General features: G+C 40.8%; 1 protein-coding gene across 1 annotated transcript in view; it reads left to right on the top strand.

The window, feature by feature from the left end:
- Positions 1-14,970, top strand: part of LOC138059812 (uncharacterized) — a 14,990-nt gene extending 20 nt beyond the window's left edge. Inside the window, exons 1-4 of the mRNA XM_068905444.1 lie at positions 1-246; positions 11,935-12,235; positions 13,140-13,511; positions 13,989-14,970. The exon at positions 1-246 is cut by the window's left edge and continues 20 nt beyond it. Of these exons, the coding sequence (XP_068761545.1) occupies positions 175-246; positions 11,935-12,235; positions 13,140-13,511; positions 13,989-14,269 (1,026 nt within the window). The 5' untranslated portion in view covers positions 1-174 and the 3' untranslated portion in view covers positions 14,270-14,970. The remainder of the gene's footprint in view (positions 247-11,934; positions 12,236-13,139; positions 13,512-13,988) is intronic.
- Positions 14,971-16,301: the final 1,331 nt, after the last annotated feature.

Genomic DNA, 16,301 nt, shown 5'->3' with positions numbered 1-16,301 from the left:
CCTCATAAGTTCGGTCGTAAAGTGGACGGCTTTGGTTTCAATCCACAATGAGTTAGCCTAGAAAAGTTCGATCAAAGATTGCCTGTGGCTCAATTTGCCGGGGTTAAGTTGCCGAAGGAAATTTTGTGTACTTCAGCGGAAATTATTTCCTCCTGCAACCTCCTCCACGTCAGAATGGGGCCGAATATCATACAAGTATTTGTAAACGGTTTACAAGGAGGAACAACCACCATTAACATTCAAGAGGTACACCTTTAATTCAAATATCTCTTTGTTTTATTCAACACATCGTAATATTGCCCTTTTTACTAGGTTGCCAGTATGGCAAACCCAGTTGGGGTCTGCGTTTAGCTTGTTTGTTTAATTACTGGGTTGCCAGTATGGCAAACCCAGTAGGAATCTGCGTTTATTTCGTCGTTTTTTACTGGGTTGCCAGTATGGCAAACTCAGTAGGAATCTGCGTTTATTTCGTCGTATTTTTATTTTTTTCCGTGTCGGTAAAAGTCTTGCCTGTCATTCCCCTGCTAAGTGGTGGGTTTGTGCATAGAGCCTTCTGCGCGTATTTTCTTAGGATCGAGAGGGTAGTGGAAAATGCGTAGATTTCTCTGGTGGACACAGTAGAACGATTAACTTAACCGGCAATGGCGTCGAATGTCATGTAACGCGAATGGCGTTTTAGTGGATCTTTGAACAAAATGTATCCTCATAAAGCGCAATAATGGCAAGTCAATTGGATATACAGGCGGTGGAATCTTAAAAGCGACGAGTAATGGACTTCGACAACAATCTATCGCCCGTCGAGCCGAAATCAAAGTGAGCTGTATTTACCTGAAGTACATGGTAATTTGACACGATTGAGTTTCTTGCCTTCACGCACGCAATGAAATAGGAAGAGGTTTTCGCCTCTAAGAGCAAATATGTTGTTTGTTTCAATAAATTTTTCGCTGGAAAAGGATTCTGTGGTATTTTCTGCCTTTGTGAATTATAATATCATGTTGTGTATTGAATTTCCGAGCTTAAGGTTGAAATGTAATATGGGAGAAGCTCTTTAGTATTGCTCTGTAAGCAGGAAGGGTTCACAGGCCTGTTGGAAGCGTGCTTGAGTTTCAACAAAATGAGCCCCAAAATCAGTGAAAAATTGTGACGCAGATGAATAATAAAGTAGCTGCCATTTCCAAAATGATGAAATTACCTGGTGATAAATAACGTCGAACGCATAAACAAGAGTTGGGCGATTGCGATCTTTGTTTTGACTTCGCTCATTTCATTGTCAAACTTTATAACACTTGACAGAAAAAGAAACTTACAAAAACCCGGTATCTTGCCATCATTTGACACAGATGCTTCACTGTTTGGTGAGTAAACATGCCGCGGTAACTTAATCACGGCGCCCGCTGAATTCCGGCCATGTCACTTTTGATTTTGCGATTTATTTGAACGTAGCAAAAATCTCCCAAAATGTTTGTCGCTGATCGTAACTTTTTATATTCTATATTCAAGGTTCAAAAATAATGTTGTTTTCATGTCGTAAATATTTTATTCTCGATCGACCGTCCCGGAAACTTCCTTCTGCTCTTTCTAAAAACTGTGTATCAATAGTTATTTGCTTTTGCATCAATATTTGTTTTGCATAAAGCAAGCTAACAAAATCTGTACCTTGCTGAGTTCACATTTGTTAGCGTTAATAGTATTTTCGGTCAGATGTTTCTGTTTAATGAGGGGTTTATTGTCTTGGTCTCCCATCCTGACACTAACCCCGCTGAACAGGGATAACTTTATAGTGAATTTTAGTATTACAAAGCTGTCAGATGCTCAGAGCGCACACTTGTGGTGCAAAGAAATTGTGAGGGAACTTGAAAATTATCAACATGTCAGCCCAGAAGCCTAAGTTTCTCGCTTCTCAGTTTTATTTGTTATTCTTCAGAGACTGGAATGCTGTATTTCAATACCACACAATTCAGTGCCTTCTGATTTTCTTTAACACGTACCACAGGCAACCCAGTGTATGTTCTCGTCCAGCATCTCGTTTATACTAGAGACGCATAAGTTTCGTCTGGGAGGAACTTAGGCAAACATTTTTTCTGCGTCCGTTAAATTCGTCTAGTATAAAGACGGGCACAAGACGCATAATCCGTCTGGACGAACTATCCAGTTTAGTGCGTCTTCGAAGACGCACTAAACTGTATAGTTCGTCCAGATCGATTGTACGAAGACTTTAGGCCTGACAGGAGCCTTAATCAGGCCTGAATTTTAAAGGCTAACAGCAGCCTCACACAACACTATAAACACTATCAGCGTTACAATTAAGCATGACACGAGCCTTACATAAACGTCGCGTGAGCGTTAAAAAAAGGTACTTTTCAGGCTCTTGTAATGTTTTTGTTACACTTATGTTATGCTGCTTGTACTCGTATCAATTTGGAAAACCAAAAAAAAGTGAAAAAAAAAGTGAAAAAAAATTAAGGCTCGTTGCTGAGCTCATGTTGAAACCCGTCATTCGCGATAGGGAAAAAACACGCATCCTCCTTTTCAGCGTGTTAAATGTCTGTCATCACATTTGGGCATCACGTCAAGTCGGAATTCTTCTTTTTTATGGCCTGACCCCAAAGGATGCACGCTCTCGGCCACGCTCTCGGCTTCCCTCTCCTTTCCGGAGGCCCAGACTAGATTGCGTAGTGCACAATGGCTTGATTGCAGAACATAAACCTATCTGTAAAGCATTCAGAGTTGTGACAGGTATCACTTACCCTTGGATGCCTTGAATTGCAGCTAAGCGTCGGAGCTGTTTTGGCCGAAAATGTCGCGACTTGGACTTCACTCCTTATCAAGAGTACTTGACGTGGTCGTGATTCACGGACACTCTACTTCTCTTCTGTTGTTGCTTTAGTGTAAACAAAATATGCAAATTCAACGAGTAGCGGACAGCGCCCTGGCAGCTTCTCGACTTGTGAGGCACTCGGAGTCCTCTCACACATGGTTCAGACGGACGTGAATCCACAACTGCACAGACTTGTATATGTTAAATCCTTTGCTCACCTTTTACGGAAGGGGACAATGTAAAACTTGACTTGTTGCTGGATATTTAAGACATTAAATGCAAACTAAAGGAACACCCAATTGGGTAAGCAAGATATAAAAAAGCTAGAGAAATACACATCATCTAACGAACTGTCGATCATTGACTTTTTATTGCACGTTACAAGTTTCTGGACTACAATCTCTGAGTAATAGAAAACTACATGAATTTCTCCATGGCTTTACCATGGTATCGGATATCAAGCGTTATTGTTAAACACAATTCAGAAATAAATTTGCCTCCATCAATTGGAACCAACTAAAGATCCTTTAAAAAACCCTCTTCAGTAAAATCCATTCAAGTCAATATGCAAACATCAGTACGGAAATAATATAATAGCTAAATCGCCATTAATATTATTTTTCTTCATGCTTCTAGATGAATTTTCATGAGCTTACTGGGCTCAAAGTGAAAGGAGATGACAATTTAATCGCGCATTGAAGTTTCACTCTTCGTAAATCACTTGCTGAGTAAATGTCTCGTTTAATTGTGCTTCAGTTGGCAAAGTTTCCTGGCTTGGCCCTGTTTCTCCAATTCAAGATAAAATGCTATCAAAATGGAGAGATAAGGGCAGATTATTACTTATTATTTACCATTTTAGTCCTATGATTTTAACTATTGAAAATTTGGTAGATTCATTGGATCAAATTTAGTACTTTGTTTGCTAATACACTGCAAGTGAGTACTGTCACGGTATTGCGCAGTGGATAAATCTGTTTCGTAAGGTACTAGTACTGCCGATATGTTTTTGGTCAACTCTCACACCAAAACAGTCAGGTTATGGATTTTCCTTGTTAGCTTTCATTCCCTTTCATTCTAATTCTGTCAAAGGTTAGGTTCGTGCGTATTTTCCAAACAGATTTTTGAACGGTTTTTTACGAAGGGAAAATTAAAATGGGAACCGAGAACATTTTTCGGGTGGATATAAATTCGCAATTGTGATCCAAGATAGCTTGGATATCTTGATCTTTGTACAACTCATTGTAGATCTGCAACTCAGATCATAAGACTTAACTTAATGGGGCCGTGCTCGGGGAATGAAACCTGTTTTCAATGAGATTTGGAGGACATATAGTCGCACTGATTCTCCGAATAATCGTGTTAAAATTACTTTGCTTACCTTTGCAAAGTGCAACTTTCTCTGGATCTAGTAGAGATTTGTGGCTTTGATTATCTTTTCCCTTCTTTACAACCTCCAACGCTTGTCAATCATGAGTTTGCCAGTTCTTCGGTTGAAAAGTTAACACTGATGTTATGGTAGTAGTTTCTTAAAAAGAAATAGTGCCCTTAAGTGGCCCTTTTGATGTGCTTTTCGAATCAGTGCGCGCAATGCAGTCTGATCCACGAGCTCTCAACGTCACACTGGATTGACTGGAGCAATTAAACTTTCTTTTAAATTGCCTTTTCTTCTTGTCTGCACTCTCTTCTACTGTTTAACGAATAATCTCGATTTTAACTTAAAACCGCCAAAAATTGTAGAACCAATCAGTTACCAATCAGTAATCATGTGGTCATGTAACGGTAGTGTTGCGCAAGAAAATCAGTGATGACGTGACATGGAGATATCCATAATCATTGTATATCTAGTTGTTCAACCACCTCTTTGGTTGAATTTCAAAGACACATTTGTTTAACTGAACGACTATTAGTTTTCACCTAACTGAGCGACAGACCGTCAGAGCCTGGCTACAGAATGCGAGCAGAAACATAAGTAATCCTGATCTAACTCAAGTTGCACCTCTTTAATCTGATGTTATTGAACCTGGTGGACAGGTCATGATCTTTACAAGGGATTTCGAAATTCAAACCATTGATTGTGGCCGTTACTCCGATATAAAGACTTTTTTTTCACGCACTGTGACTGAAGTGAATAAGATGATCAGGTCAAATGTTCGGGGAACCTTATTTGTCATCCAGGCAAAATATATTTCCTTTGGTCTCAACGATATTCTTAAAAGACTTAAAAGGGCGCAACTACGCAAAACTACTCATGTCAGACTATTTATCGTCAGTAAAACCTGCCAAAGCTTTCGTCTCGCATTTCAGCGAGCAGTTCAATAGGCAATTTTCACGATCGCGTCATCTCTTCTTGACTACAACTACCACAATTCAGTTTGTTTTTCTTTTCATATTTAAATTTTGTATTCCCAGTGGGGTAAAAATAACAATAGCTCTAATTAACATGAGACAAGCGAAACCTGAAGGATTCTGGTACTTGTTGTCATATGGCGTCATCATGCAAATGTCCTGTTATTTTGAGTTGTTCAGCGGTCATCTAAAATTTTAGCGCCAAGGATTTCGAGGGGGAAATTTTGCATATGAAGTATTAGCTTGTGACAATTCTCATCCTTCTGCAAATTGGTACTATATCCACTAGTATCGTTAAATTATTTCTCCAGACATTCTTCATACATGCGGCAAGTTTAGTAATGATTCTATTACAGACTTGGCTCAAATCTCAGGTATATTTATAAACAAGCGTTTGCTCTGCGGTGACTGATCCCACGTCAGTGTTTATTTTCGATGTCTTCCTTTTTCACACACCCACAAATCGGCGATGTTCCAGAAAATTAAAGATTGTGCAAAGGCTGCTTGCAGCCTGCAGTATAATTATAATCGTACGAATAATAGGAGGTGAGATATAACAATGTAAATGCCCTTTATTTGCTTTAATGACAACATTTTCAAAACTCACAAGTCTGAAAGATCAGCTTAAAATTCAAAACGAGGCCACCCTGCCCATATGCGCCGGCGCCCTTTAGCAACCTCGCCTTTTTGTGGAGCATAACAACTGGTGGCTAACAATCTGAAAAGAAATTAGAACATAAACATTAATATACATAAATGGGAAAGTGGTGGCAGGGAAATTACGTTGTTGTATCTCGCCTCCTATTATTTGTACAATTATAATTATACTGCAGGCTGCAAGCAGCCTTTGCATAATCTTCAATTGTACATCATAATACTTATCTCCATATAACAATGTATGTTCAAAGCTTCAAGATCCTTGCTGAACCACAGCGCTAGATAAAACAGAGCGACCAACACGAGCGTTCCAAACCGGACGGTAATAAAACTTTTTGAAAGTGGTCTCCTTGGTCCAGTCAGCTAGAAGGCCTTTTTCTGGAATAGAGATGCCTGCTCTTAGTGCTGCAGAGGTAGCTGCTCCAAGCGTGGAGTGAGCCTTGAACACTTGACTGTCAATACCAGCTTCCAACAGACAATTCTTAACCCAATGAGAAAGGGTAGCAGAACTCACAGGCTTCTATGGGTTATTAACCGAGAGAAATAACTTGTTTGGTTCAGAAACTGATTCTGGCCTAAAAGCCCGTGCTCGCATTTCATACTCTCTAAGACATGAATATAGACAATGCAACTTAGTTTCTGGGAAACTAAAATGAAAGAAGGACGTTAAAGGTTTTCCAACCCGAACCGTTTTAGTAAGTTCTGGGAGATTGAAAGAAACACCTTCAGGGTGAAAATGTTTGAACCGTAAATAATGGGCTACTAATTCTGAGCCCCTCTCTGCAGAAGTAATAGCGAGCAAAAATGCCAGCTTTCTGCTAAGTTGCTTTAATGAGAGTTGCTCATTAGGACCCAAACTTTCCAAATAACTCGTAACTGCGCTAACATCCCATGTATATGTGTATCTCGGTGCTGATGGACGGGAATTGAAAATCCCTTTTAATAGCTGAACTACAAGGGGATGCTCTCCAACATTGTAAACCCTCAATTTGACGGTGTGTTGCAGACAGAGCTGAGCGATAGACATTCAAAGTACGATACTCCAGGCCTGCCTCAAATTGACTGGCCAGGAAGTTTAACACTGAATCTAAAGACGCTGAAAGGGGATTGACTTGTCGTTCACAACACCAACAAGTGCACTTTCTCCATGCTGAAGAATCCGTTTTTTCTCTTCTTGTTCTCCATGCAGCCAGAAGCGGTCTTTGAAGCGGGCTGTGAAACTGTTGAACCTTCATATCGACTCCTGAGACTAGCCATGCGGCTAGTTGAAGGTGGACAAGAGGATTTAGATCGTTCCCTTGTCTCAGCAGTCCTGGGAAAGATGGGAGTAACATGGGATTGTCTACCGACATTTCTAATAACAACGGGTACCACGGTTGAGTTTCCCATACTGGAGCCACAATTGTCAACTGAGAGACTGACTAGCGCAGAACTTGCCTCAGACACCGCCTATTAAGGCAAAGGGAGGGAATGCATATCCCCTGGCTCCAATCCAGAGTAAAGGCATCCACTGCCACTGCCTCTGGATCTGGCTTCCACCTCACAAACCTGGGTAGTTGTGCTGTCAGTCTGCTAACCTATTGTGAAGGGGCCCCACTTGTTGCTGATCCCCTGAAAGATGGACCGCTCCAGTTGCCAGTCGCTGGTATCTGGACGAGCCTGGGATTCGAAATCGGCCACAATGTTTAATCGTCCGGGCAAGTGGGGTGCTTCGACTGTTATGGACCGTTCTAGACACCATTGCCATAGTTCGAAGGCTAGGCTTGACAGGACCACTGGTGTGGGCCCACCCATTTTGTTTATATAACTTATTGCTGTTGTATTGTCCATCATTAGTTTTACATAGATATTGCACTTGTTTCTTAGGAATGATTTTGGGGCAAACCCGGCTGCTAGAAGTTCTGGACAGTTTATGTGTAATAACCTTTCTGACTGAGACCAAAGACCTCCGGGCTGAAAATTTCCACAGCATGCTCCCCATCCCATTGTGGAAGCATCTGTCTCGATTGTCAATTGAGGAGGGCTCTGTAAAATTGTTCTCCCGTTCCAAGCAAAAAGATGGTCTCTCCACCATTTTAGTTCTTCGAGTGCTTCCGCAGTCCAGCATACTTGGGACTCGTAGAACCCATGAAGAGCTAGACTGCGCTTTCTTGACTGCTTGGATGTGACGATAATGAAGGGGTGCTGGGAATACTGCCTGGATCGAAGCACTTAGTTTCCCTAGGAGCCGAGCGAGCTCTCTTATCGTGATGTCTGGGTTTTCCAGAACTTTCTGACACTCTTTTCTAATACCTTTTACTTTGTCTAATGGAAGGCTGATGTTTAGCGTAATTGAATTTATACGGAAACCTAGAAACTCTATTGACTGTGTAGGGTTTAGTTGGGATTTTTGGTAATTCACTACAAATCCTAACATTTCTAGAAGTGTGACCGTCAAGGTGACATGATACGACAGAGTTTCTTTGGTAGCCATCAGTAAAAAATCGTCCAAATAAATGATTAGACGAATTCCCTGCCTCCTCAAAGGCCTATCACCGGTTTTACAATCTTGGTAAAGACCCTGGGGGCACTTACTATTCCAAATGGGAGGCATGCAAACTCCCACTGAGTACCCTTCCGAAGAAACCTGAGGACATTTTGATGGCCTTTCCAAATTGGAACTGTAAAGTAGACGTCCTTCAAGTCGATCTTCGCCATGAAATCGTTTGGTTTTAGTAGGTCTCTGAGCATATGTATGCCCTCCATTTTGAAATGGTCGTATTTTATAAATTAATTTAACTGGCGGAGGTTGAAGACTGGTCTTTATCCGCCTCCCTTTTTGGGGATCACAAACAGGTTGCTAACGAATCCTGTGTTGTAATCGTGTTCTGAAACCAGATGGACTACCTGTGTTTGAATTAGCTCTCTTAATTCTTTGTCTATCAAAAGTTCGTCCTCTGCAGACACTTGGTGAGAGGGAAGAAAATCCTGGTGTGGTGAGATTGTAAAGGGGATATGGTACCCTGAAATAGCTGAAAGTACCCAAGGGTCGTTTGTAACTACTTGCCAGTTTTCTACAAAGAATTGTAATCGACCTGCTATGGGCAGGTGGTTGGCCTCTACCGAAGAAAGGCCTAAACGGCTCAAAACAACTTTACTTTTGGAAAGGTTAAGTTCTCTTTTACTGGTAACATACGTGTATTTGACTGGCTTGCGACTACTACTGGAAACTGACCTGGTTGAGCAGCCGGGAACTTCCCCCTGCTCCGGCCCCGGCCTCTCAGTGTAATATGAGCTTCTCCCTCTGGTTGGGAAGCCTGGTTGGTGATTTGACCATCTTCCAGAAAACTGACCCCCTCGCCCTGGCCTGAATTGGGAGGAGCTCCCTCTCCGAAAAAAACTGCGTGTTTGACTTCCTTGGGGCCGCCTTAGAAAGGATCTTCACCGTTTCATTCCTTTACTTCACCTTTTCTTCAAAGGATGGACCAAACAGGTTTTTTTCCTGCATCTGGGAATGGCTCAGAAGCTAAGGAGCTCATGTGAGGGTTCAGCTTATCCAACACCTGTTTCCTTCTTTGAACTTTATACTGGGCATTCGCAGACCCCAGTAAAGTGAGGGCCTTGGACAAACATGTATACAGGCCATCTACATCTTGTGTTGGTAAAGTAATGGAACCTGAATCATCCTCGATTTCCTGCCACGAGGAGATGTGTTCAAAGGCCATGCTTAATGGGCCAACAATATCCAAGAGCTGGTCTTGGTGTTTCTTTGCTTCTTTATCAACTCCTTTCGTTCCAGTAACAAGGGAGCCTAAATAGCCGTCAAGAACTGGAGTAAATACTGACTCCACATTGAGACGAGGAAACTCTTTTGTAGTTTGTTCCCGGTCGTACACAGATAGCGGCTTATCTGCAAACAAAACGTCTAGAAAACTAGACAGTTCCTCGGACGCGTCCCAACGCCCAGCGGGAATTGTAATATCATCACTGAAATCCTCGTTTGCACTTGACAACTTTGCTTTCTTCGAGGGCGGGTCACTGTTTTCAACATGACCCTTATTTTAGCCTTGTGTTGACCCGGCGGCTGACCGGACAGATAAAGAAGCATTTGAGCCTTGTGTTGACCCGGGAAAGACCAAACAGAGAAAGAGAGTTTGAACTGGTGTTCAAAGTTTGTGGGCTCGCTGCGGTGCCCTCGAGGTTTTTCTTTGCTAGTGTTTCGTGAATCATATTAGGCAGCATCGCCACTAATTGGCTCTGAATCGCTTGTGAAATAACCTCTACTGTATTACAATGTACTCTCTCAGAAATCATAGATTTACCTTGAGATGACTCAGGATTCTTCTCGATTACCTGGATATCAGCTGCCGAAGAATCTTCACTTGTTGCTGCCATGTTGAGCGAAGCAAAAAGGCGAGGTTGCTAAAGGGCGCCGGCACAAATGGACAGGATGGCCTCGTTTTGAATTTTAAGCTGATCTTTCAAATTTGTGAATTTTGAAATGCTGTCATTGAAGGAAATAAAGGGCATTTACATTGTTACATTGTGGGAGGCGCGGTGGCCTCATGGTTAGTTCGCTGGACTCCGGATCGAGTGGTCCGGGTTCGGGTCCTGGCCAGGGACATTGTGTTGTGTTCTTGGGCAAGGCACTTAACTCTCACTGTGCCTTTCTCCACCCAGGTGTATACATAAATGGGTACTGGCGAAATGCTGGGAGTAACCCTACGATGGACTACCATCCCATCCAGGGGGAGTAGAAATACTCCTAGTCGCTTCATGCGACCTAGTCCTTCATGCGAGGGAAACCGGAGATAAGCGCCGGCCTGATGGGCCTTCTGGCTCGTAAGCAGCACAACCAACATTGTTATATCGAGACGAGTATATGATGTACAGTTGGCGCTAATAGTGGTAAAATTATTGGGCTAGCCTTATTCTCGTCTTTGCGATCGCTAAGTACTGCATAAGAGGAATCATTGAACCGTAAGCTTTCAAAAAGAAGATCGGGTTTGTGTCCTTTAAAAGTCCCAGAATTCAAGATAAGCACATGCATTCCTTCTCACTGGGAAATCCAATGACTGTGACTACACACCGCCAAAATAAGGTACTTGTTAGGTCAGTTGCTAAGTTAGAGAATTATTTCTCGTGACCAAAAAATATATTTTGTGTCATTTTTGGCTTATGTTTGGTTGACAGGACAAACCTAACAAGATACTTATTTTTTAAGGCTCGCGTTTGTCTAACCGGAGGCTCACACTTAACCTAACAACAGACATACAGTTAAACCCTGACCCTAACCCTGCTCGATTTTCAAGCTTTTTATCGGCATATGATGCGGACAGAACTCATCCATCATTAGAATTTGATCAAATCAAATAAACCAATCAAAAAGTGCAGATTTATAATTTTGTCCCTCTTGGGAAATTCTGCTTTTTTTGATTGGTTAATTTGATTTGATTATTATTATTATTATTATTATTATTATTATTATTATTATTATTGTTATGCGAGTGCAGGCGGCGGGTCTAAAACACAGGTCACATTCTACAGATCACTCGTTGCAGGTTATTGTTTTACCTTTTGGAAAGTAGCCCTAACCACCCTCAATTTGGCTAACCCTAAGCCTAAGGTTGGTTTTCAGGCCAAGTTTTAGCCAAATTGAGGGTTTTGGGTTACTTTCAAAAAAGTAAAACAATGATTTGCAACGGGTGACCTGTGGAATGTGACCTGTGTTTTAGACCCGCCGAAGTGCAGGCTATGGTCTCATTTGCCATCCTACGGTCTGCCTCACTGTGCTCGAGAGGAACATGAATAAAAAGATGATATGTTGGTTGGAATGGTGAAGTTTTATGTGTATTTTTATTTATACATTATGTAGAGAATTTACGAGACATTGTCATATCATCACCATTCCCCTACCATTATCATCATAACAAGCATTTTAATTATCGTTACAATTATCTATTATCATTCTCATCATTGTCATTTTCAGTATTATTATTGATGTTATCAGTGTTATTATATTGTTATTATCATTTCTTTTGCTATTTTCATTGTAGTTGAAATGATATCAGTATTTTTAGTAAGTCATGCAGCTCAAGATATACACTCACAAGGCATTTTGTAATTTTTTATAGGATGCCACGATTGCAAGATTATATGCGTTGTTGAATAAAAAGAATGGTATACCAGTTGATGAACAACGCTTGATATTTAGTGGAAAGGAAATCAGGATCACAGATGAAAGCAATAAGCAGACACGCCTGTCAACATACGGAATAGAAAAAGGGTCCACATTGTTTCTTGTTTTACGTTTGCATGGCGGGTCTGGGAAAGTGCTAGATGATGATGTGGAACTTACCGATGCCCCAGATATGCTCACATGGGACGATGATCCAGAAAACAAAAGAGCCAAGATGCCTTGCGGGCATGCTATTAGTAAGTTATATGAAGATTAATTAACCCTTTCACTTCCTAGATGTCATTAGTAATTCTCCTCCTTACTGTCTTCCATACAATTCTTAGTTTGAAGAATTTGGGTTGCAGTACTTATGGATACGGTACTTACATCACTCTTTCGATACAATAAATATTTATTACACACATTTTTCTACTTGCACTTCTTACAAAGTAACTTTGTAAACAAACACACATATTTGGAGGCACATTATTTACAAAAAAAGAGAGAGAATTTATTCACAAATATTAATTTCTTGAAGCGACCCAAAAGTACAGCGTTTAGCGAACTTGATTTTCAGGGGTTTAAGATTAGGATAAGAAGAGTAGGATATAACCTTTTGAGCAGGCTCACATTTAGAGCCTGCCAACAAACTACAAATAAATAATTTTATATATTGTCTTGGTCAACCATGGGAGTTAAGCTTGCAAGAGTTTGTAATTAAATTCTGTATTGTAATTTTTTCTTGTGTTGGCTTTTGATTGAATGGTCTGGCATACATCAGTTTCACTTTTAGAGGGGGGAAAACGAGATTTTTTTGTTTTAAATTACCTTACAGTTTTAGTGAAAGCAGATTGAAGAGACGGAGAAATTTCATGCATAAGAAAAAATGGGGGGGGGGACGTGACTTTAGTTTTGTCGATAAATCATTGGTTCAAAACAATAGATAATTCCGAGCTATTCTGATTCGAGAAACATTAGCAAAGCTAACTATGCATCATGTAATCATGCTTCAGTTACCCATGTTAACGATGCTAAATGCTTCTCCAAGTTCAAGTTTACTTTCGCGCGATGAATTTTTTTGGGAACCAGAGTTAGAAATGTTTGCGAAGTCTGCAATAGAAGCACGATGTACATTTACTTTATTTTTTATTGTTTTCAAAGCTCCAGAATCTCTGACCATTTACTGTCGCAGCCTCCTTGATGCAGGTACATCGCGATTTCTTTGTCCTTACATCAGCCAGGATACTTCCTTGGTTTACTGTGGGAAAGAATGGGACTATATAGTTGTTCGACGCTTGGCTGTTTTGACAGATGCAGAGAAAAAGGAGTTTGAGACGAAGATCTCCAAGAACCATCTGTTCAAGGCCATGGGTATTCAAGAATGTCCCAACTGTAAATCTTTCGTGGAGCGAATCAACAAAAAAGATGTGCGATTGACTTGCTCTTTTTGCCAAAAGAAACTACATAAAGATTTTCAGTTCTGCTGGCACTGTTTGCATGAGTGGGTCGACAGATCCAGCACAACAAAGTGTGGTAGGCATAGTTTAGGCTGTGAAACTGTCTTTTATAGGCAGGAATAAGAGGGATTGGGAAAGTCAGGACAATATAATTTCACTCATACTTCATGAGATAATGTGTTAAAGTTATCCTCTATCTTGATTCAAATCCAAGTTTCTGTGAATGCGAACAAGTAATCCTCAACAACTGAGCCAGCTGGCGAGGAAAGTGTCTTAAACCGCAAGGCTTGGCACCTTTAAATGATGACCAGGTTCGTTGCAATCGGCCCAGTTTTCGATTCCAGAGGAATGCTGTCACCGTTATGACACTTATCCCACTCGGGTTTGTTTTGGTATCTTGCCACTTTCCTGCTCCATGACAACTTTTCCTCTCCCTTTCCAGTTTTCTCTCTCTCGTTTTCGTTTGTTGGTTAGTTCTCTTTCCAAAAACAACCAACTTCTCTTTGTTCATATATTGTCTAAACCAGACATTTCTGTACCCTTCATTTTGTAGGAAACGTAGATTGTGCTGGAGAAGACAAACGTCTGAAGATTTTACGTGACTGCTCCAAGAAGGTAATTGTTGGAGTGGCAGGATGCCCCTCCCTCCGTGCATGCATCTCATGCGGTATGCTGATTGAGCACGTGAAGGCCTGTAAGCACATGACCTGTCGATGCGGAAAAGAATTTTGTTTCATCTGCTTGAATCCCAAAGGGAGCAGTGGATGGAAGTGTGGGAATTACAACGAAGCCTGTGAAATAGCACCAGTACAGACCGCGATTGCTGGAGCTTAAACTTGTTGCTCAGTTGCAAGAAATGAATTGTCTTTACTAAGAACTTGAAAATTTAGACCGGGATTGTGTGCTCTGATACCACTGAAAAGTTCTAAGGATTTGTTAAATGTATCTTGGTAAATGGTCATATCATGTTATCTAGGATTGCTGCATTCCACTGGAATGTATGAATACTTGCAGTCGCTCTTTTACACTTGTAGCATCTAATGATAATGGTAATGGTAATGAATTTATTTAGCTCATTTTCTATTATCATATTCAAATGCGCTTTACAATCTAATCTAGCGAACGCTACTAAGGTCTGTCCACAATTTCCAGCCTTATTGAGGCTTATGGTCCTTAAACATGGTCCTTAAATTATGGTCCTTATGGTCCTTAAATCATAAGCGGAACGATCAAAGTTAACTTAAAGAGGAGATTACAAAATAAAAGCTCGGCACTGTCACTGAATGTACGGCCAAGTAGGATTTTGCAGACTGCACAATGGCTTTTAACTAGTAGTACCCTTATACAGTCAAGAAGGAACTACTTATTAAAATTGCACATTAAATACTGTAAATGCTTTATCTGATCAATGTGATAAAGATCAGAATAAAGATTCTGCACAAGGCATTATCATACTGAATTTAATTTAGTAAAGGCTACTGGTCAGAAAGAATCATTTGATGAGTACAATGACCGGAGTGAAGATGAAGTAGAAATACTTGTTGGTGTTACTGATATTATGTTATGTTAACTGCCACAGATTTCTTGGGCGACATAGACACTCTCACACTATTAAAAAGAAGTCCAAGGCAGAATGTCGATTTAATTATCCGCAGTCACCTATGAAGGCTACAACAATTTTATGTCCTTTAAATGTAGATCAAATAGGACAATGAATTGAATGAGCACAAAGAAACTTGGAAAACCATAAAAAAAGCAATTAAAGGATATGAAAGAAGGAGAAGACGTCACATTGGACCAACTGCTTGTCAATTTGAATCTATCAGAAGAAGCATACTTACTAGCTATTAGATCAAGCCTCAATTCTCCAACTGTTTTTTTTTTTAATAGCAGTAAGAGTCAACAATTATAATGTTGCTTGGCTTAGTGCTTGGAGGGCTAACATGGATATCCAATTTGTCCTTGATGTTTATGCATGTGCTATGTACATTAGGGCCGTTTATACGAGAGAAAATAAGCCGCGGCTTACTCTGGCCGCGGCTTACATAAGACGCAAACACCCAGTATAAATGGTAAAAAATCTACGTTCACGGCTTTCTCAAGCCGCGGCTTATCGTGGCCTGGAAGGTTATACTCGTATAAATAGTTCCTTCCGCGTATTATGTACGCCGCAGCCAGAGTAAGTCGTGGCTTATTTTTTCTGGTATAAACGGCCCTATTGTCTCTTACGCCTCAAAAGGGGATGAGTGAACTTTTGCATATAGCTTGCCCTGAAGCCAGAAAGTCTACTAGCAGTCTCTTTCAATTTTTCCAGCAAGAACTCGGAAGTGTACCCGGTGAAAACAGTAGAGAGCTTTAGATTCTAGGGCGAGAACGACTACGAGTACGAGATTTTCTCATAGAACAACAGTGAACGCGCGCAAACCAGCGTCATTTTGGCGGGAAAAACGTGATGCCGTCGTCATGTTTCTTCACGTTTTTCAGGGGTAGCACCGAGTTAACGCTCAAGAAGAGTTCTTTCAAGCGTCAACCATAAATCGTAGATCTCTTTCATAATGGCGGGCAAACAAAATTTTCTTTTCTTTTAATTTCAAAAGAATGAGGAAAGTTGGTCTAAATTAACATAAATACAAAAAGAATGCAAAGCTAGGCACCCAATAGGATTTTCGGGATCCAGGATTTGGCCTTTTTGGAGCCTGCGATTCGGGATTCTAAAGAAATATGGGGAAGGGATTCGGGATTGCATTATGGACGGGACGCGGGATTTAGCGTTATTACAAAGCGGGATCCGGGAAATCATCACTTGAAGCCCCGAGATCCGGGATTTCTGACGGCGAAATTTTTAAAATAAACATATGCTGTAGCG

Source organism: Montipora capricornis, chromosome 8 (assembly GCF_036669925.1).
Source record: "Montipora capricornis isolate CH-2021 chromosome 8, ASM3666992v2, whole genome shotgun sequence".
NCBI classification, from domain to species: Eukaryota; Metazoa; Cnidaria; class Anthozoa; order Scleractinia; family Acroporidae; genus Montipora; species Montipora capricornis.
This window is presented reverse-complemented; position numbering and strand designations above follow the sequence as displayed.